General features: G+C 46.0%; 1 protein-coding gene across 3 annotated transcripts in view; it reads left to right on the forward strand.

Moving 5' to 3' along the window:
- TRIM61 (tripartite motif containing 61) overlaps positions 1 to 22,516 on the forward strand; it is a 34,998-nt gene continuing 12,482 nt past the window's right edge. For 2 of the 3 annotated variants that reach the window (XM_040332924.1, XM_040332934.1), the window contains exons 1-4: positions 2 to 635; positions 4,362 to 4,445; positions 15,453 to 15,686; positions 22,432 to 22,454. In XM_040332924.1, the coding sequence (XP_040188858.1) occupies positions 168 to 635; positions 4,362 to 4,445; positions 15,453 to 15,686; positions 22,432 to 22,454 (809 nt within the window). In that variant the 5' untranslated portion in view covers positions 2 to 167. Of the gene's footprint in view, positions 636 to 4,361; positions 4,446 to 15,452; positions 15,687 to 22,431; positions 22,455 to 22,516 lie in introns of all 3 variants that reach the window. The other variant, XM_040332943.1, reaches the window with a different exon arrangement.

Below are 22,516 nucleotides of genomic sequence, written 5' to 3' on the forward strand. Positions count from 1 at the left end.
GCGCGCACTCAGACTGCACATGCGCAATATGTGAAGAAGCTTGCGGGGGCGCGCATTAGGGCTCTTCCGTATCCTGTGGTAACGCTTGAGGAGTAAACGTAGTTTGTATGAGCAGCGGTTTTGTACCGGGACCATCTCGCACACATATATCGTGGCTGTAGGTGGAGATGGAGGCCAGCCTGACGTGTGCCGTGTGTCTGAGCGTGTTCCGGGATCCGGTGACTCTCCCTCTCTGTTCTCATAACTTCTGTAAGAGCTGTGTGTTAGAATGTGGTGGGGAGACCCACACCCGGAGCCTGCGCTTCACCCTCCCGGGGCCCGCTCAGGTCACGTGCCCTCTGTGCCGTAAAGTCAGCTCCATCCCCGGCGGCCTGGCCGTTCTGCCCATCAATACCACCCTGGCCGAGCTGGTACGGTTCCTGTCTCTGGGCTCCCGGGAGGAGGGGGCAGGCGCTCAGGAAACCGACTATAGTGAGAAGGGGGTGGCGGGGCGCTGCCCGGAACACCCCGAACAAAAACTGGAGCTCTTCTGTAAGAACTGTGCTGTCCTCTGCTGTGGGAAGTGTGTGTCCTGTCACCACCAGGGGATCTTCCACAACGTCAACCTCCTGGACATGGTCTACCAGGAGGAGAAGGTGAGCACCTATCAGCACCCCATATACAATATCCCATAACAATAACACATGGGTGGGGAACCAGGACATGGCCTACCAGGAGGAGAAGGTGAGCACCCCATATACAATATCCCATAACAGTAACACATGGGTGGGGAACCAGGACATGGTCTACCAGGAGGAGAAGGTGAGCACCTATCAGCACCCCATATACAATATCCCATAATAATAACAACACATGGGTGGGGAACCAGGACATGGTCTACCAGGAGGAGAAGGTGAGCACCTATCAGCAGCACCCCATATACAATATCCCATAATAACAACACATGGGTGGGGAACCAGGACATGGTCTACCAGGAGGAGAAGGTGAGCACCTATCAGCACCCCATATACAATATCCCATAATAACAACACATGGGTGGGGAACCAGGACATGGTCTACCAGGAGGAGAAGGTGAGCACCTATCAGCAGCACCCCATATACAATATCCCATAATAACAACACATGGGTGGGGAACCAGGACATGGTCTACCAGGAGGAGAAGGTGAGCACCTATCAGCAGCACCCCATATACAATATCCCATAACACATGGGTGGGGAACCAGGACATGGTCTACCAGGAGGAGAAGGTGAGCACCTATCAGCAGCACCCCATATACAATATCCCATAATAACAACACATGGGTGGGGAACCAGGACATGGTCTACCAGGAGGAGAAGGTGAGCACCTATCAGCAGCACCCCATATACAATATCCCATAATAACAACACATGGGTGGGGAACCAGGACATGGTCTACCAGGAGGAGAAGGTGAGCACCTATCAGCAGCACCCCATATACAATATCTCATAATAAAACATGGTTGGGGAACCAGGACACCCTACATTGGAGTCCTATTAGACCCCTATCACACTGGGGCGGTCTGCAGGCGCTATTGCGCTAAAAATAGCGCCTGCAAACTGACCTGAAACAGCGGCTGCTATTTCTCCAGTCTGAAACCCCCCTGAGGGCTTTCACATTGGAGCAGTGCGCTAGTTGGACCGTTCTAAAAGTCCTTTTAGCCGCATCTTTGGAGCGGGGTGTTTACCGCTCCTTCCCATTGAAAGCAATGGGAAACCGCGGCTATAACTCTGCAGAGGCGCATCGCGATTGGTATTAACTCTTTTCCGGCCGCCAGCAGGGGGGGGTAAAACTGCACCGCTAGCAGCCGAATACTGCCGCAATTTCGACAGTAAAGAGATGCTAAAAATAGCAGCGCTTTACCGCCACCGCACCTCCCCACCCCAGTGTGAAAGGGGCCTTAGTGAAAACGCCAATCTCCTGGACATGGTCTACCGGGAGGAGAAGGTGAGCTGATGGCAGCACCCCATATACAATATCCCATTATAATAAATGAGAGAAAATATTTGGACAGCCGCACTCCTGGAAAAGATTCCTGAATTGTCCTTTAACCAGTTAGCAACCGCCCTATAGACGAAATACGTCTACAAGGCGGTTGCTTAACTCTGGGAGGGCGTCAATGTACGTCCTCCCAGAATTGCGCGCCCTATGGGGCGCGCACACGGGAATCTCTGTGACCGATGGGTCCTCCGGACCCGACGGATCACGGTAAATCGCCGCTGATAGCGGCGGTTTACCACGTGATCGCTCCGTCCATTGACGGAGCGATCACTAGTAAACAAACCGGCGTCATGTGATGACGCCGGTTCCTCCCTCTCCTCTCTGTACCGAACGGTACAGTGTGAGAGCGGAGAGGGGAGAGAGCGCATGCAGCAGCAGCAGCAGCTGCTGCGGGCTGGATCTGTGACACATGCAGTCACAGATCCAGCCAGCCATCCATCCCTCCCTGTGCAATACTCTGCAATGCCCCGTCAATACTCTGCAATGCCCCGTCAATACTCTGCAATGCCCCGTCAATACTCTGCAATGCCCCGTCAATACTCTGCAATGCCCCGTCAATACTCTGCAATGCCCCGTCAATACTCTGCAATGCCCCGTCAATACTCTGCAATGCCCCGTCAATACTCTGCAATGCCCCGTCAATACTCTGCTGCAATACCCCAAAATACTCTGCTGCAATACCCCACAATACTCCGCAATACCCTGCAACGTTGCCTATGGGGATTCTTAGGTAGCGAAGTTTGGCGCCATTCCACAAGCGTGTGCAATTTTGAAGGGTGACATGTTGGGTGTCTATTTACTCGGCGTAACTTCATCTTCCACATTTATGCAAAAGAATGAAGAAAAAATACAAAATGTACTAAATTTTATAACTGAAACAAAGAAAAATTCTTTTTTTTTTTACAGAATTTTCAGTCTTTTTTTCTCTTATAGCGCAAAAAATAAAAAACCCAACGGTGATTAAATGCCACCAAAAGAAAGCTCTATTTGTGTGAAAAAAAGGACGAAAATTTAATTTTGGGTACAATGTTGTATGACTAAGTAATTGTCATTCAAATTGTGAGAGCACCGAAAGCTGAAAATTGGTCTGGTTATTAAGTGGGTTTACGTGCCCAGTGGTCAAGTGGTTAATGGTGAAATGGAATACACTACAATCCACAGCAAAGGTGAAAACTGGATACACAGCTGACGTTTCTCACTGATACTTGGTGCTATGAGTGCGAATACGTCAGCTGTGTATCCCGTTTTCACCTTTGCTGTGGATTCCATTTCACCATTAAAGGACAATTCAGGAATCTTTTCCAGGAGTGCGGCTGTCCAAATATTTTCTTTTTTGTTTTCTGCTATATGCACTGCCAGCACCCGTGGTTTCCAGGAGGCGATTGATTAACCAAGCATTTCCATCTGGAGCGGTAATTCCCTTTCTTCCCAATAATAATTTATGGGTGGGGAACCAGGACACCCTACATTGGAGGCCTATTGGTGCAAACGTAACCTCCTGGACACGGTCTACCAGGTGGAGAAGGTGCGCTGCCAGGGCTGAGATCAGCACACCTATTCAATATCGCATAACAAAACATGGGTGGGGAACCAGGGCACCCTACATTGGAGGCCTATTAGTGCAGAAGGTGAGCTGCCAGGGCTGACATCAGCATCCCTATCTAATATCCTATAAAACATGGGTGACAAACCCTGGGAACCAGTGCACCCTACACTGGAGGCCTATTAGTGCAAACACATAGACCTCCTGGACAGAGTCTACCAGGAGAAGTGCTGCCAGGGGGGCCATGGACAAAATTGAGTCATCTCTGGCTGCTGTTGCATGAAATTTGGCTATTGTCTGATATCTTTGGTTCGCGTTGCCCTTCCCCAGCAGCACACATATATCCTTTACTCACCCAGAGTTTAGTAGAGCCACCAGGAACAAGGAAAGCACTCCGTACTTATGGGCATGAAGGAGTATGGGATTTGCTGCTTTGCCTCACGTGTCAGGTCTTAGTATTTGGTAATTAGCTTGGCAGGGAGAATGTCCATCACCCCCTGTGTAAGCCCTAACAAGAGTGACACATCATAAACGAGAAGACCCCATAGCGGGCGTTGTCTGAAAGATGCATGCATTTTACTAGAAGACACTCTGAATGAAGTGTGCTGCTGTGGGTTCTCCATCAGAATATATGATTCTGATGGAGAATCATTTGCTTGGCTAAAAAGCTACACATTCATGGAGGTGCAGTTTCTCGCTATGTCATACATGAAAATCTGTGAATATATTTGTATGCTTGAATAGCAGTTTGTAAAACCTCTGCTTTGATGATGACATTTATTTTTTCTTCTTCCATAGCTGATATTTTTTAACAGTTTAAAAAAACTCAGAGAAATGCATGAAAGATTTACCAAGAACACATCGGATGATAAGGATGTAAAGGTAAACTTCTTTTCTTCTATCTATTTTTTTTTTTTTCTCGTGTGTGTAAAATACATGTCAGCCGGAACTGAGACACTGGGCATGTTTTGCTTTTCAAAATGTATAAGGCTACATTCACACTGGGTCGGTGAGAGCGTCAGCAGTAAAGTGACGTTAGTTTTAGTGGCCGAAGAAGGGGTTAATACCACCCGTATAGAGCCACTGCTGAAACGCTTTGCAGGCACTTCGCGAACGCTGCCCATTCGTTTCAATGGGCAGAGTGGTTTAGGAGCGCTGTGTACAAGATAATGGCAAATCTCATGAGACAAGCCGTCTGATGCATTGGGTCTAGGATTTTACACACTTGATTACTAGAAAGTGCACTGCTATTTTGAAGGAGTTCATGCCAAAAGGAAGATTTCACTTGGTCACAATTTAATATTTCTAAGGGCCCCTTGACACTACTTGCATTGATCAGGTGCAGACAAATGCCAATCACTGCATAGTGTGAACAGGCCTAAAATATTTCCTATAACACAGCAAATATTCACTTTTCTGTTCAGTTTAAAGCGGATTTCCACCCAAAAACAGAACTTCCACTTTAAGGTGGTTGTTAAACCCCTTAAAGAAAAAAAAAACACAACCTGCAAGACAAAGGCATAATGAGCTAGTATGCATAGCATACTAGCTCATTATGTAATACTCACCTCCGATCGAAGCCCCGCAGCCATCCTTGTACACGGCTCAGGTGGCCGACATCTCTCCCGAGGGTTACTTCTGGGTATCGCAGCTCTGTGATTGGCCAGAGCCGCGATGACGTCATTCCTGCGAATGCACGCAGGAGCCACCAGTCACGGCACGGCCTCCTTTAGGAATGGCACGATCGCTGTTTCTAAAGTGCACAAATGCGCCGTTGTCTTCGGCATCCATCATTATTGTAAATATCTCCTAAACCGTGTCACAGGTCCCAGAGGATTGCCCGGCCCTTCACAATGTGCAGTTACAATGCTGGCGCCACAGAGAGGAGCGAGGCTTCAGGCGCCCGCATCGTGGGACAGGTGAGTGTCTGTTAAAAGTCAGAAGCTACACTTTTTGTAGCTGCTGACTTTAAATGGGTGGAACTACGTTTTAAGTGGGGGGGGGGGGAATGGTTCTTCACCCCCATAAAAATTGGATGGGATCACTGTACAAGGTTGTTCATATCAACACTCTTCCCCCAGTGTATTTTTATTAACTGCCTAAAATGCCAACACACTGAGAATATCGGAAGAAATATTCTGTACGAGGCATGATCGTTCGATTTTTGTATAGTGTGTGTGTAGACAACTTTCTCGAGTCGTCTTCCAGGACGGCACCTTGAGAGTAGACTGGCTTCACCTGACAGGAAACACAATCAAAAAGAGGTTTAAAAACCCCGCCCCTCAGTTCATGATTGTGTTTCCCCCAGCGAAACGTTTTTTTGTTTTTTCCAAAAAGACCTAAGGCCTGGGGCTGGTGGTCCCCCTCCTGGAAGGTGAGCCATGGGTCCTGGGAGGCCTTGAGCTCAGTGAGGCTATTGCCTGTCCAGAGGGTCTCCCTGTATTGAGGGGGGGGGGGGGGGGAGCTGAAGGAAAAACCATGTTTGGAAACCCCCCCCCGGCTAGGTGTATCTGGGATAGTGGCTACCTCAGAACACCTAGGTGGCTGGAATCCCTCTCTCCCGAGCGTCTTCCTACCTGCTGGGCCGGGTAAAGATGCATCTCCGCGCTGTGGACTCGGCTGCTGTTCTCCCAGGCTCGTTTCTCGGTGGAGCCAGCATTCGACGCTGCGTCGATGGCGGCGCATGGTGATGACGTACTTCCGGTTCCGGTCTTCACCAAAATGGCGGCCGCCATCGGCGTTAGCTCACACACACACGGAGCGCAGCAGGGGAGAGAGTGGCGCCCGATTCGACAGTGCCATGGAGCGTGAGGACCGCCCGGCACTAACCGCTGCTGCAGAGGAAGCCACCAGGGGTGAGTCTACCTCCAGAAACTTCATTGGGGCACTTGGACTGGGTCCTTATTCCCCACACACCCCCCTTCCCTTCCCCTACTCCCTTTTTGTATTAAAGCCTCTGTCTTTTACTTTCAGGGGAAGAGGTTACTGCCCAGGGGGAGGCTTCTAGTGTTTCTGCTAAACATACATCTAAAGCTAAAAGATGTGGGAATTGTAGCATTAAGCTAGCCACAGACTATTCCAAGCTTTTGTGTGCTAAGTGCATTCAAAAACTCACAGGGAAGGAAACTTCGCTAATAATGAAAGAATTCCTGACGGTTCAGTCAGAGATGCTTTCCACATTAAAAGAGTTTAAAGACGTCTTAAAACCCAAAGGACCTGATCCCCTAGCAGCTGGACCCTCCTCACAGGAAAGCTTATCCACCTCGGCTCCAAAATTGTTGAGGGCTAGGGACGTTCTTCTGTCAGACTCTGAGGATTCAGAGGCTCAGGAAGAAGGTCTCATTGATAGCCAGACAGATGAGGAGGATGAAGATGCTAGATCAGGCAAATTCATTTTTTCAGCGGATGACATGGGTGGTTTACTGGCGGCTATCTATACCTCTGAGGGGATTCAGCAGCCGACCGAACTAGTGTCAGCACAGGATAAGATGTACCAGGGTTTAGCTAAACCCCAGCCAAAGGTTATCCCAGTTCACCAATCTCTTCAGGACTTAGTTCTAAGAGAGTGGGCAGAACCTGAAAAGAAGTTACTTAGGTACAAAACCTGGAAAAGGCGCTGTCCCTTTAAGGAGGAACTAGAAAACAAATTTTTCAAAGTCCCTAAACTAGACGCTTCCCTAGCTCAACTGTCTAGACAGTCTGACCTTTCCTTTGAGGATGCTGGGAATCTAAAAGATTCACTAGACAGACGGGCAGAGACCTCCCTTCGCAGGGCCTGGGAGGCTAATGCGGCAGCCCTTGGGCCCGCCCTGGCCTCATCCTGCATTGCCAGGAATACGGATACCTGGCTATCCAGGATGTTGGAACATATCCCGCAGACTTCAAAGTTTAAGGATATCCGAGATTCCCTTAGAGTCATAGGTAGCGCTGTCGCCTATCTAGCAGACGCATCAATTGAGTCCGCTCGAGCCTCTGCTAAGACGGGCGCTCTTATTAACGCCTCAAGAAGGGCACTATGGCTCAAAACATGGGAAGGAGATTTAGCCTCCAAATCCCGTCTCTGTGCCCTACCCTTTGAGGGATCCCTCCTCTTTGGGACAGGTTTAGACCAGGCTCTAACTAGGGCCTCAGAAAAGGGGTAAACGGTTTCCTCCCAAACCTAAACAAAATAGGAGGAGATTTTTTCGAGGCCCCCAGAATAAAAATCGACCTTCAGACCGAAGAGCGGCCTTTAATAGGAGGTGGATCACAGGAAAGGATAAACCAAAAGGGGGGAATCCTTTTCCCTGATCCTAAACCCGCTGGAAAAGACTCCAAGTGACTCGAGAGTCGGGGGGAAGGCTCTCCCGATTTCTTCTAGCTTGGGAAGGCATAACGCGGAGTCCTCATATTTTGCAGATAGTGAAGGAAGGCTACAGATTGGAATTCCGCCATCTTCCCCCACCAATTTTCCTCCTCACTCATTTACCCCAAAATCCCATCAAAGCGGCAAGCCTTCTAGGGAATGTGTCAGACCTAGCACAACAGGGGGTCATAGTCCCAGTTCCGGTAGACCAACAGGGTCAGGGGGTGTACTCTCACATCTTCGTAGTACCAAAACCCTCGGGAAAATTCCGTCTAATCATCAACTTAAAACCCCTGAATACTTATCTCCTCTACAAGAGGTTCCGCATGGAGAACATTTACAGTCTCAAAGGACTTCTTTTAGAAGGGGTATTTATGATAACCATAGACCTGAAGGATGCCTACCTCCATGTCCCCATTTACCAGGACCATCAAAGATTCCTGAGATTCGCCATTGTTTCCCCTCAGGGGATCCAACACTGGCAATTCACCGCTCTCCCCTTTGGGCTTGCCTCCAGCCCAAGAGTTTTCACAAAGGTGCTAGCAGAGGTGGTCGCCTTTTTACATCTGAAAGGCATCTCCCTTGTTCCCTACCTCGACGATCTGCTGCTGTTCAATCCCAGTCGAGCACTTCTTCTCACGGACCTGACCACCGTCCTGACTACACTGGAATCCTTAGGATGGATTATAAACAGAGAAAAATCTTCTCTCCTCCCAGAACAGAGAAAGATCTATCTGGGATTCTTAATAGATTCCTTAGAGAAAAAGCTTCTCCTACCAGTAGACAAGGTCCAGAGACTCATCTCAGTGGTCAGGTCTGTCAGGGGAACAGCAGATATTTCACTCAGGGAGATCATGAGGTTGTTGGGACTTATGACCTCATGCATCCCAGCAGTTCCGTGGGCCCAGCTCCACTACAGGCCACTACAGGCCTTCCTCCTCTCCTCCTGGGACGGGAAGGAAACATCCCTAGACTCCAGGGTCTCCATTCCAGAGTCGGTAAAGAACACTCTAGAGTGGTGGCTCGTTCCTCGGAACTTGGAAAGAGGCCTTCAGTGGAACCAGTCAAACCCCCTCAGGATAACCACGGATGCCAGCTCCTGGGGATGGGGAGCCCACATGGCGGGCCTACAGGCCCAGGGTTCCTGGGATCGACACCAAAGGGAGTCGTCTTCCAACTTCCGAGAATTATCAGCGGTCGGAAGAGCCTTGGAAGCGTTCGAGGAGAGAATCCTGAACCAGGAAATACAAATTCTCTCCGACAACGCGACCACGGTGGCGTTCCTGAACCATCAGGGAGGCACCAGGTCCCGTTCGCTCCTAAGGTTGTCCCTAGAAATTCTAGGCTGGGCAGAACAGAGGGTCCGCTCCCTGTCAGCAGTTCACATCAGGGGAGTCCTAAACCTAGAAGCGGACTTTCTAAGCCGCCAACCCATTCTCCAGGGAGAGTGGGAACTAAGTCAGGAGGTCTTCGATTGGGTATGTCATCATTTCGGCATCCCAGAAATAGACCTCTTTACTCACAGGAGGAACAAGAAGATAGAAAGGTTCTTCTCCCTCTCCCGGGATCAGGGATCGGAAGGTGTGGACGCGTTGGCCCAGGCCTGGACATTTTACCTAGCCTATGCCTTCCCTCCTCTGAATCTGATCCCGAGGGTATTGCAAAAACTGAGTCGTTCACAAGGGAAGCTGAGCCTGATCGCTCCCTGGTGGCCCAAAAGATCTTGGTTTCCAATGTTAGAACAGTGGTCAGTCCTTCCTCCCCTCCCTCTCCCGGTCCGGGTGGACCTTCTGTGGCAGGGGCCGATCTTTCATCCAGAGCCAGGCTTTTTCAGTCTGACGGCCTGGTACTTGAGAGGTGGAACCTGCAGCGGAAGGGTTGCTCAGAGAAGGTAATAGATACCCTCTTAGCGAGTCGTAAGGAAGTTACCAGGAAGATCTATGCCAAGACCTGGGGAGTGTTTTCACGCTGGTGCGCGGCGAGACAAGCTCCACTACCCGAAATATCAGTTATCTTGGAGTTCCTTCAGGAAGGGGTAGATCTAGGTCTAGCTACGAGAACCCTAAGAGTACAGGTTGCCGCCTTGTCCTACTTTTTAGACAAGAGGCTGGCTCTGGATCCTCTTATTAAGAGGTTCCTGACGGCCAGGGATAGGTTGTCACCTATACAGATATCCAGAGTTCCCCCTTGGGACCTCTCCCTGGTGTTAGATCAGCTATCCAAACCTCCGTTTGAACCGATAGACAGCATTCCGGTTAGGCTGTTAGTATTTAAATTCTCCTTTCTTTTGGCCATCACCACGGCCAAAAGAATAGGAGACATGCAAGCGCTCTCAAAGAGCCTTATTTTCGTTTATTTGAGGACAGGGTAGTCCTAAGTCAGGATCCCCTGTACCTACCTAAGGTGGCAACGAAGTTCCATAGGTCACAAGAAATTATACTTCCTTCTTTTTGCGCAAACCCACAGAATGAAAGAGAACGAACCTTTCATTGTTTGGATGTAAGACGCTGTTTGTTAATTTATTTAGAAAGGGTGAGCGAGTTCAGACGCTCATCACACTTGCTAATCAACTTTTCAGGACAGAAAAAGGGTTGCCAAGCATCTAGAGCCTCCATATCTAGATGGATAAGACAGGCAATTTCAGTAGCATACAGTAAGGCTGGCAAAACAGTAACTAAAGTCAAGGCACATTCCACGAGATCTATAGCAACCTCCTGGGCAAAGAGAGCAGGAGTTTCAGTGGAACAAATCTGTAGATCAGCAACGTGGTCAAGCCAGAACACCTTTCTAAAACACTACCGAGTGGAACTCCTGTCACCCCAAGACTTGACGTTTGGCAGAAGAGTCCTGCAGGCAGTGGTCCCGCCCTAAGGTAGGCCTGAGGGTTACTTGCTTATCTCTCAAGGTGCCGTCCTGGAAGACGACTCGAGAAAATACCAGTTACTCACCGGTAGCTGGTTTTCTATGAGTCTTACAGGACGGCAGGCCTATTTCCCACCCTGATGACTTTGTATGGTTTGTATTTTCATATACTGGTTCCCGTGCTCTTATGGTGGTTACTTTATCACGAACTGAGGTGCACGGGGAGGGGCGGGGTTTTTAAACCTCTTTTTGATTGTGTTTCCTGTCAGGTGAAGCCAGTCTACTCTCAAGGTGCCGTCCTGTAAGACTCATAGAAAAACAGCTACCGGTGAGTAACTGGTATTTTTGACATCCGATTCCGTCTTTGCAAATGAAAATTTCCAAAGGGACAAACTCCCGGAAGTGAACAGAACGGATGATTTTCGTTAAATGTGTGCCATTTTTGTATGTGAAATATCAGATACGAAAGACTGCGCATGATCAGAAACAACAAATCTCCAAGCCCCAAAATATGCAAACTATGACTTGGTCAGCTATGGTCCAACCCTATAACCTATCTGCACTGCTACATGGCTCTTTAACCACTTCCAGCCCGGCCTATAGCGGTGGTTGCGTTATCCTGACTGGACATCATGACGTCCAGTAGGATAACAGCCACTGCACGACCGTGGGGGTGCACGTTGCGGCAATCGGCGGTGAGGTGTGTCAGTCTGACACACCACTACACTGATCTCGGTAAAGAGGCGCATTACCACATGATCAGCTGCGTCCAATCACAGCTGATCACGATATAAATTTTATAACAAACAACATTTTTTTTTTTTTTTTTTTTTAATTTTCAGTATTTTTTTAATTTGGCAAAAAATAAAAACCGCAGAGGTGATCAAATACCACCAAAAGAAATCTCTATTTGTGGGAACAAAATTATAAATTCTGTTTGGGTACCAGGGCTGTGGAGTCGGTAGATAAATGTTCCGACTCCTCAGTTTTATGTACTTCCGACTCCGACTCCTCTGTATTAATATGCGAATGTATTTTATACATTCCTTGAGGGAAAGAAACGCAACCTACCACAGGACTACTGGCTGGGAAGCCAACAGTCTACTGTATTGCACAGTTTAAGCAAAAGACAAACACAATGAAAACAAAGTTTTATTATTTTTTTTTTTATTAAAGCGGGGGTTCACCCGTACATAACACTTTTTACCCTTAGATGGATGCTCGTTTTGTCTAGGGGAATCGGCTAGTTGTTTTAAAATATGAGCTGTACTTACCGTTTACGAGATGCATCTTCTCCGCCGCTTCCGAGAGGCTTCCGACGGTCGCATCCATCGCGTCACGATTTTCCGAAAGAAGCCGAACGTCGGTGCGCAGTATAGAGCCGCACCGACGTTCGGCTTCTAGTGACGCGATGGATGCGACCGTCGGAAGCCTCTCGGAAGACTGTCAATCAAGAAGGAACGCCCGCTCCGGAAGACCCATACCCGGAAGCGACGGAGAAGATGCATCTCGAAAACGGTAAGTACGGCTCATATTTTAAAACAACTAGCCGATTCCCCTAGACAAAACAAGCATCCATCTAGCATCCATCTAAGGGGAGAAATTGTTTTATGGGTGAACTCCCGCTTTAATCAATCAAGTGGCTGGATAGTAGCAGCAGGCATAAACATCAGGAACAGGATCTTTACCAGTTCAAAAATACAAACCACATTATTTGGTTGTTTTAGAACAAAAACAAAACATAGGGCAGTGGGAGGATCCAGGAAGGGGCATTTATTCTAAAACATGATTTTCCTAGGAGAATCCCATAGTCATGTTTAAAGTTTAAGCTAACAATCGGAGTTTACACGTTTTTATAGCCTAAATGACAGCAGTTTTTCCAATGGTTTACACCTTCAGTCTTGAACTATTGGCCCTCCATTCCCTTCACTTATACAAGTGTCTCACTCTCTAGTCCTGCAAAAAACATATTTATTTAATCCCTTATGAGTGAGAGGCTAGGTTACACATGGACGCTGCGTTCCCTGTAAAAGCAGGACACAACACTATGGAAAGTATAAGTATTGCAGCTCCTAATTGTGCGTTGCGTGCCATATAGTGAAGCACATGAAAAGCATGCTTCTTCACGGTCACTTAACCTGTTCGTTTTGCGGTTACGTGAGGCACTGCATGCATTGGTCTTTATTCTTACAGTAGAGAAGTCATTAATTATAACTTTTTGTGAATTGGGACATTTAAACTTGCTTTTTTTTTTTTTTTTATTCCAATCTAAACTTAGTAGGAGTCGGAGTCGGTGCATTGTTTGCCGACTCCGACTCCAGGTACCCAAAATTTCCCCCGACTCCGACTCCACAGCCCTGTTGGGTACAGTGTAGCATGACCGCACAATTGTCATTTTTAAACAGCGACAGCGCAGAAAGCTGAAAATTGGCTTGGGCAGGAAGGGGGGGGGGGGTAAGTGCCTGGTATTGAAGTGGTATTCAAGCAAAACCTATTGATCCGAGACACTGTAATAGCATCTCTCAAGCCATTCAACTCTCTGGCCTGAGGAATTTCACCTACCGAAGCATCACTTCTTTCAAGTGTCACAAACTTTATACACAAGACCTGTCCAAACAAACATATTAGTTTTCGTCCATTCCTGCTAGAAAAATTTAAAGAACAACATTAGTCAATTGCAGACAATTTCAAACCACTGATCTTAACTTTTACAAAATCGCTACACCACACATCAACAAAATCCTGGACCAAAGATATATCTGGAGAAGAGATCAACAAAATTCTAGGATATGCAATTACCCTAAAATTGGTAACAAATGGATCTCGGAAAGGAAACAGTTCAAGCTGATTGATGCACAAAGCCTATATCCCTTTCTCCACCGAACATCCAAATGAGGCCTCCTGTCCTTGGTGCTCAGTCTCAAGACTGACATTATTCCACCGTCTATGGATACAGTGCCTTGCGAAAGTATTCGGCCCCCTTGAACTTTGCAACCTTTTGCCACATTTCAGGCTTCAAACATAAAGATATAAAACTGTATTTTTTTTTTTTTTTTGAAGAATCAACAAGTGGGACACAATCATGAAGTGGAACGAAATTTATTGGATATTTCAAACTTTAAAAAAAAAAAAAAAACGGAAAAATTGGGCGTGCAAAATTCATTTTATATCTTTGTTTGAAATGTGGCAAAAGGTCGCAAAGTTCAAGGGGGCAGAATACTTTCGCAAAGGCACTGTATAGCCACCCATTTCAGAATACTGGGATCAGACCCTATCATTTATCCAGGGGGTAACGGATTGCCAGATACCAAAGGATCTTATGCCCTTCCTGTTTAGGTACCCAAAGCTGTGGAATCCCTCCAGGGTCTCGCTCACATCATCGCTACAAGGAAACTTCTAATGGACACTCTTCTTGTGGCGCTCTGGATTTCTGACACCACCCACCTTATCTGAAATTAAAATAGATCTTAAAACCTTTATTATTCAGAGATAAACTAGATTGGCACAACAAACGGTGAAGGTGCACCCTGCATGTTGGACCTCTGTATGTGGCCACGCTGTGTAAAAGTCTCACACATGTGGTATCGCTATACTCGGGAGGAATAGCAGAATGTGTTTTGGGGTGTAATTTGTGGTATGCATATGCTGTGTCAATTTTGTGGAAAACATAAATCTTGATTTTTGCAAAGAATAGTGGGGGGGGGGAAAAAATGACAACTTCAAAAAACTCACCATGCCTCTTTATAAATACCTTGGAATGTCTTCTTTCCAAAAAGGGGTCATTTGGGGGGTATTTGTACTTTTCTGTTATGTTGGGGTCTCAAGGAATGAGACAGGCCGTCAGTACTTCAGGTGTGATCAATTTTCAGATATTGGCACCATAACTTGTAGACTCAATATAACTTTCACAAAGACCAAATAATTTACACCAATTTACTTATTTTTTACCAAAGATATGTAGCAGTATAAATTTTAGCCAAAATTTATGAAGAAATTTGCTAAATTTTATAACAAAGAATTTTCAGTCGTGTTAGGTTTTTTATTTTTTTGCGCTATTAAAAAACAAAACAAAAAAAAAACAGTGATTAAATACCACCAAAAGAAAGGTGTGTGTGTGTGGGGGGGGGGGGGGGGGGGGGTACTGCGAAATTTTTGGGACCATTGGCATTTTTAATATCGATCAGTGCTATAAAAATGCATTGGATTACTATAAAAATGCCACTGGCAGTGAAGGGGTTAAGTATGTTCCCTGGGTGTGTTCTAACTGTAGGGGGGGCCTCACTAGGGGAAATGACTGATCTTCTGTTCATACAACGTAAGATCAGCATTTCTCTCCCTGACAGGACCGGGAGCTGTGTGTTTACGCTCTGTAAGGAGCGATCGCGTGTGCCCGGCGGCGATCGCCGGGCACGCGAGTCGGCCTGCGCGAGAGCCGACGTATAGCTACGAGCTCTCGCGCAGGGGAGCCGACCTGCCGCCGTAAAACGACGGCGGCTGGTCGGCAAGCCTCTAATTGCATCCTAAATACAAGTCTCACACCTCCTGCTCTGTAGCAGTTTTCTGAAATCTGACATGTCCTAATATGTAGAGTTGTTTGCTTTTTGAAGTGTGGGTGTAATACTTCATTTATTTTTTTCCAGCAAGTCATGATTTCAAGTGTTTTTCTGTTTGCTCATATCTAGGATACACTAAAGAAGAACATTGACGTGGTTAGTTTAGCATTTGATGAAGCATATAAGGCTTTGGATTTAAAGAAAAAACAGTGTTTAGAGTTTGCCAAACAGCAACAAACTGCTGCTATAAAGCGGCGTGAAGTACGCGAGACGGCAATGGCTCATCAGAAAGTCACAATTGAAAGTCTTCTGAAGGATTGTGAAAGCCTTGTGGATGAATCTGAACCAAAATGCTTTCTTCAGGTAATATTCCAATGGTATATTATATAACATGTACACCTGAGTTAAAATGCAGATGCTTCCCCCAGCATCACTCTATCATTTCCTTTAACCCCTTCAATACAGGGCTTTAAAACCCACCTCCATACCGGGCCTATTCTGGCACTTCTCTCCTATATGTACAAATCCTCATTCTTTTGCTAGAAAATTACTCGGAACCCCCAAACATTTTTTATATATATATCAGACACCCTAGGGAATAAAATGGCGGTCATTGCAACTTTTAATCTTGCGTGGTATTTGCGCAATAATTTTGCAAACTCCTTTTTTTTTTATTTTTTGTAAAAAAAATGGTTTCATGAATTAAAAAAATAACAGTAAAGTTAGCCCAATTTTTTTGTAAAGTATGAAAGATGATGTTACGCCGAGTAAATGGATACCTAACATGTCATGCTTTAAAATTGCGCACACTCATGGAATGGTGCCAAACTTCGTTACTTAAAAATCTCCATAGGCGACGCTTTAAAATTTTTACAGTGTACCAGTTTAGAGTTAGAGGAGGTCTAGTGCTAGAATTGTTGTACACGCACGTGGCGACACCTCACCTGTGTGGTTTGAACGATGTTTACATACGTGGGCGGGACTTGCGTGTGCGTTAGCTTCTGAGAGCGAGTTACCGGGGACAGGGGCATTTTAGTTTTTTTATTCATTTATTTTTTATTTTACTTTATTTTTTATTTATTTTTTTTATTTTCGATCGCTTTTATTTCTATTGCAAGGAATGTAAACATCCCTTGTAATAGAAATAGTGTGTGACAGGTCCTCTTTAAGGAGAGATGCAGGGTCAATAAGACCCCGCATCTCTCCTCCAGGCTGGAAAGAATGAGGTCGTGAAAAAAAAATTCACAGATCTCATTCTTACTACCCCGCAATTGCGATTTGTTTACTTACGGGGACCCGGGCGTGACGTCATCACATCGCGCCCGGGCCTCCGACGGTCTTGGAGATGACTGGTGACCATCTGGTCTTTATGCCTCCCATCCGGCGCACGGCGATCATCTCTCTGAGCCCCCGGTGGCACGAGAGAGCCCAGAGAAGCACCGGATGGCTATACCTATAAGAACGATCAAGCGGCGGAACAAAATATGGTGCGCAGGATCGCCGCCGGACCAAAATATCTGAATGATGCCTCTAGGTGCAGGCATCATTCAGATATCACCGCAAGTACAGGACGTCATATGACGTCCACCCGGGATAAGAGTTCCCCTTTTTGGACGTCATATGACGGCGTGCGGTTTTTGAAGTGGTTAAAAGAGAAGTGTTTCTTCTTCTTTCTTCTTTCTTCTTTCTTCTTTCTTCTTTTTCTTTTTTCTTCTTTTTTCTTTTTTCTTTATATATATTCTCCTAGGTGGGTGGAGCATGGGACTGATGCTGCATCTGTCCCTCGTGCCTCTGCACTGAGAACCGTGCGATCGAACATCACCAATGGCTTGATTCTCACAGCTCCCGAGCAGAGAGCTGCTGCCTGTCGGTCAGCAACTCTCCGCTCCTGCAGTCACTGGAGCGGGGAGCGGCAGTCTCGGCGGCTGGCTGAGACGGCTATTGGTCCAGACGGCTTTATTGTCTGACACAGTGCCTGGACTGATTTCTGTAACGTCAGCAGAGATCGGACTTCACCCTGCTCTCTGAAAACGGGTCACAGGAGTGCAAAACAAATTGCTCTCCTGTGACCCATAGAAACCCAGCCAAATGAGCTCCGACTGGACTCTGTATATTCTGAGGCGGAACTCCCCACACAATGGAAACGGAAACATTTTCAGTTGAGAACTAGCACACACCTCTATATGCACTTGCTGGGTGACACCATATTTTACTGCACCAGCTGACACCAACTCTAGTGACGCCATTGGCATAGCGGAGGGCTGCGGATGACTGAGGCACGTAAAATGAGCACTGTGTCAAGTCTCAGCAGCCATGATTAACCGTGGTCGGTTTACAGAGGGGAGGGCATGTTCCTTGCCTTATTATTATTATTATTATTATTATTATTATTATTATTATTATTTTATCAAGTTGTAAAGTGCAGCTTTAAGTAGAACTAAACCCATATATTTAGACCCCTTTTACACTGAGGTGCTTTACAGGCGTTTTTAGTGCTATAAATAGCGCCTGTAAAGTGCCTCTCATGCCAACCCAGTGTGAAAGCCTGAGTGCTTTCACACTGGGGCGAGGCGGTGCGCTTGCGGGACGGTCTGCAAAGTCCCGCAAGCAGCATCTTTGGGGCGGTGTGCACACCGCTCCCGCAAAGCATTGTCCATTGAAATCAATAGGCAGTGCTGCTGAAGCACCTACCATGGAAGAGGTGTGGGGATATTTTCTTGGCACTCTTTTTGGACCCTTTAGTACCAATTGAGCATAGTTTTAAACACCACGGACTAGCTGAGTATTGTTGCTGGCCATGTCCATTTCTTCTTCTGATGGCTACTTCCAGCAGGAAAATGCACCATGTCACCAAGCTCAAATTATCTCAAACTGGTTCCTTGAACATGACGAGTTCATTGTACTCAATGGCCTCCACAGTCGCCAGATCTCAATCCAATAGAGCACCTTTGGGATTTGGTGGAACAGGAGAGCCGCATCATGGATGTGCAGCCAACAAATCTGCAGCAACTGCATGATGGCATAATGTTAATATGGACCAGAATCTCGAAGGAATGTTTCCAACACCTTATTGAATCTATGCCACTAAGAATTAAGGCTGTTAAGACAAAAGGGGCCCAACCTGGTACAAAAGCAAGGTGTGCCTTATATATTGGCCGGTGAGTTCATTCCACATTAATAATTATGCTACCAAAATTTGCGTGTGCTGTAAATTGCTTGCAGCATTGCTCCTATTTCTTCTAGCTGGAGGCTGCTGAAGCCCAGAGCCCCTGAACAGCAAAATTAAACCCATTTAAAAAAAAACTTTAATTCCTGGAATGCTGGTATTTCTAATTGTCACATTTACTTGTTTCTTCAACCAAACTATCAAACCATCAAATGGCTGGTGTCATAACTGATCACACCATGGCAGTTGCAGCTCAAACAGTAGCAGCTTTCTTAGCTGTTGGGCTGCATTCACACCTCAGTGTTTTGAATCGCGGGCAGATTTTCTGCGGTTCTGCCTGCGATTTTAAAAGCACCAAGATGTGATTGGCATTGTAGAATGCTCATTAGAGATGCCATTCATTTGAATGTCACCTAAAATCGCAGAGCGATGCTGCTATGATTGTCGTGCTGCAATCGTGGCAACCCGCATTGTGTGGAGCTTGTCGCCCAAAAAAGGTTTCGGAGCTACTTTTGGGCGGCATACTTTAATTAAAAAAAATGTTTTACATAACTTCAGATTGGCCCCTTTTGCTGGTATGGCGATCGAATTGCCGATCCGCCGGCCCGGATGTTTACCATAGAGACCGGGTGCGATGTTATGATGTCGCGCCTGGCCTCTGCATTTAAACAAACAGTGCCGCCTTGGCTGGGAAGCTGAGATAGTGTGGGGGTGTGTTGTGTGTTTTTTTTTTTTTCAGCTGTCCCAGCCTAGATGTGAGCTGTGGGGTCTTATTGACTCCATATCTAACTGTAAAGAGGACCAATCATGCCATATTACTATTACAAGGGATGTTTCCATTCCTTGTAATGGGAATAAAAGTGATCATTTTTTATTTTATTTTATTTTTTAGTTAAAACTTTTTTTATTTAACCACTTAAGACCCGGACCTTTAGGCAGCTAAAGGACCCGGCCAGGTTTTGCGATTCGGCACTGCGTCGCTTTAACAGACAATTGCGCGGTCGTGCGACGTGGCTCCCAAACAAAATTGGCGTTCTTTTTTCCCCACAAATAGAGCTTTCTTTTGGTGGTATTTGATCACCTCTGCGGTTTTTATTTTTTGCGCTATAAACAAAAATAGAGCGACAATTTTGAAAAAAAAATTTACTTTTTGCTATAATAAATATCCCCCAATGATATATATACATTTTTTTTTTTTTTTCTCAGTTTAGGCCGATACGTATTCTTCTACCTATTTTTGGTAAAAAAAAAAACGCAATAAGCGCTTATCGGTTAGTTTTGCGCCAAATTTATAGCGTTTACAAAATAGGGGATAGTTTTATTGCATTTTTATCAATTATTTTTTTCGTGACTGCGACATTATGGCGGACACTTCGGGAAAATTTTGACACATTTTTGGGACCATTGTCATTTTTCACAGCAAAAAATGCATTTTAAATGCATTGCTTACTGTGAAAATGATCGTTGCAGTTTGGGAGTTAATCACAAGGGGGAGCTGAAGGGGTTATGTATGACCTAATGTGTTTCTAACTGTAGGTGGGACGTCATCGATTGTGTATACCTATAAAATCGATCACACGATTGATGACGGAGCCACAGTGAAGAACGCAGGGACCGATCGCGCGACTCCAGCAGCGATCGGGTCCCACAGCTGCTAGTGCCCAGCCATGGGTCACGGAGGACGTACCTGTATGTGCCCAGCCGTGCCATTATGCCAACGTAAATGTGCAGGAGGCGGCCCTTAAGTGGTTAAAGCACCCGTGTGCTCGCACTCAGAAGCAAACACATATGTAAGTCCCACTCACTTATGAAAATGGTGTTCAATCCACGCGTGAGGTATCGCCGCGAACGTTGGAGCTAGAGCAATAATTCTAGCCCTCTGTAAATCAAAACATGTAACCAGTAAAAAATGTAAAGCATCTTCTATGGCAGGGTTTCTCAGCTCCAGTCCTCAAGGCGCCCCCCACAGGTCATGTTTTCAGGCTTTCCATTATTTTGCACAGGTGATTTGATCAGTTTCACTGCCTTAGTATTTACCACAGCAGTTTCATCTGAAGGAAATCCTGAAAACCTGGCCTGTTGAGGCGCCTTGAGGACTGGAGTTGAGAAACACTGTTCTATGGGTATTTTTAAGTAGTGAAGTTTGGCGCCGTTCTACAAGCATGTGCAATTTTGAAGTATGAAATATTGGGTTATCCATTTATTCGATATAACTTCATCTTTCACATTATGCAAAAAAATTGCTTAACTTTACCTTTTTTTTTTTTATTAAGTCTGAAACTGGTTTTTAAACCCCCCCTAAAAAAGGTGTTTGAAAAATTGCTGCGCAGATACCATGGCAAGTTAATAGGAAGGGTTTGTTCTGCTTTAAGACCCCTTTCACACTGGGGCGGTGGGGACGTCTGGTAAAGTGCTATTCGGCCACTAGCGGGGTGCCTTTAACCCTCGCTATCGTCCGAAAAAGGGTTAAAAACGCTGCTGTGGTTCGGTGGCACTGCCCATTGATTTCAAGGAGTATATTGTATATATATTGGTGTATTCACCTCTCCTACAGTGCCTGAAAGATGCGGCTAGTAGGACTTTTTTTCTGTCCTGCCAGCGCACCGCTCCAGTGTGAAAACCCTCAGGGTTTCGCACTGGAGTGAATGGAGCCGCTTTTTCAGGGCGCTTTGCAGACGCTATTCTTGGTTCTATAGTGCCTGTAAAGCGCCTCGGTGTGAAAGGGGTCCAATTTAAAAAATATTTTGGCACATTACACTGAACGCTCAAAATGACTTCATACTGCCCTTCATTGACTGTCTATTTTTAAAGTTGTGGGTGTACAACTATTGACAGATTTTCTCGGTGTTGGATCCAAGGCCCTTTATGTTCAATCTTTGCTGTTCTTTAACCCCTTCCCGACCGCCGCCTGTACATATACGTCGGCAGAATGGCACGTACAGGCACATTGGCGTACCTGTACGTCCCTGCCTAGACGTGGGTGGGGGGTCCGATCGGGACCCCCCCCGCGACTTGCGGCGGTCGGGTCCCCTCGGGGAGCGATCCGGGACGGCGCGGCTATTTGTTTATAGCCGCTCCGTCGCGATCGCTCCCCGGAGCTGAAGAACGGGGAGAGCCGTGTGTAAACACGGCTTCCCCGTGCTTCACTGTGTCGGCGCATCGATCGCGTCATTCCCTTTATAGGGAAGACACGATCAATGACGTCATTACTACAGCCACACCCCCCTACTGTTGTAAACACACACACAGTGTACACCAAATCCTACAGCGCCACCTGTGGTTAACTCCCAAACTGCAACTGTCATTTTCACAATAAAGAATGCAATTTAAATGCATTTTTTGCTGTGAAAATGACAAAAATCCCCAAAATGTGTAAAAATTGTCCGAAGTGTCCGCCATAATGTCGCAGTCACGAAAAAAATCGCTGATCGCCGCCATTAGTAGTAAAAAAAAAAAAAAAATAATAAAAATGCAATAAAACTATCCCCTATTTTGTAAACGCTATAAATTTTGCGCAAACCAATCGATAAACGCTTATTGCGATTTTTTCCTACCAAAAATATGTACAAGAATACGTATCGGCCTAAACTGAGGGAAAAAAATAATTTTTCTATATGTTTTTGGGGGATATTTATTATAGCAAAAAGTAAAAAATATTGAATTTTTTTCAAAATTGTCGCTCTATTTTTGTTTATAGCGCAAAAAATAAAAACCGCCAAGGTGATCAAATACCACCAAAAGAAAGCTCTATTTGTGGGAAAAAAAGGACGCCAATTTTGTTTGGGAGCCACGTCGCACGACCGCGCAATTGTCTGTTAAAGCGACGCAGTCCCAAACTGTAAAAACACCTTGGGTCTTTGGGCAGCAATATGGTCCGGGGCTTAAGTGGTTAAACCATGCTTCTATTACATTGCAAACTTCTTTTTTTTTTTTTTTTTTCAGATGGCTTGCAGTCTAAATAAAAGGTCTGTATAAATTTATTGTTGCAGTTTTTAAATCCTAATGTTAGTAAACAAAAGTCAGTACA

This window comes from Rana temporaria, chromosome 1 (assembly GCF_905171775.1).
Source record: "Rana temporaria chromosome 1, aRanTem1.1, whole genome shotgun sequence".
NCBI lineage: Eukaryota > Metazoa > Chordata > Amphibia > Anura > Ranidae > Rana > Rana temporaria.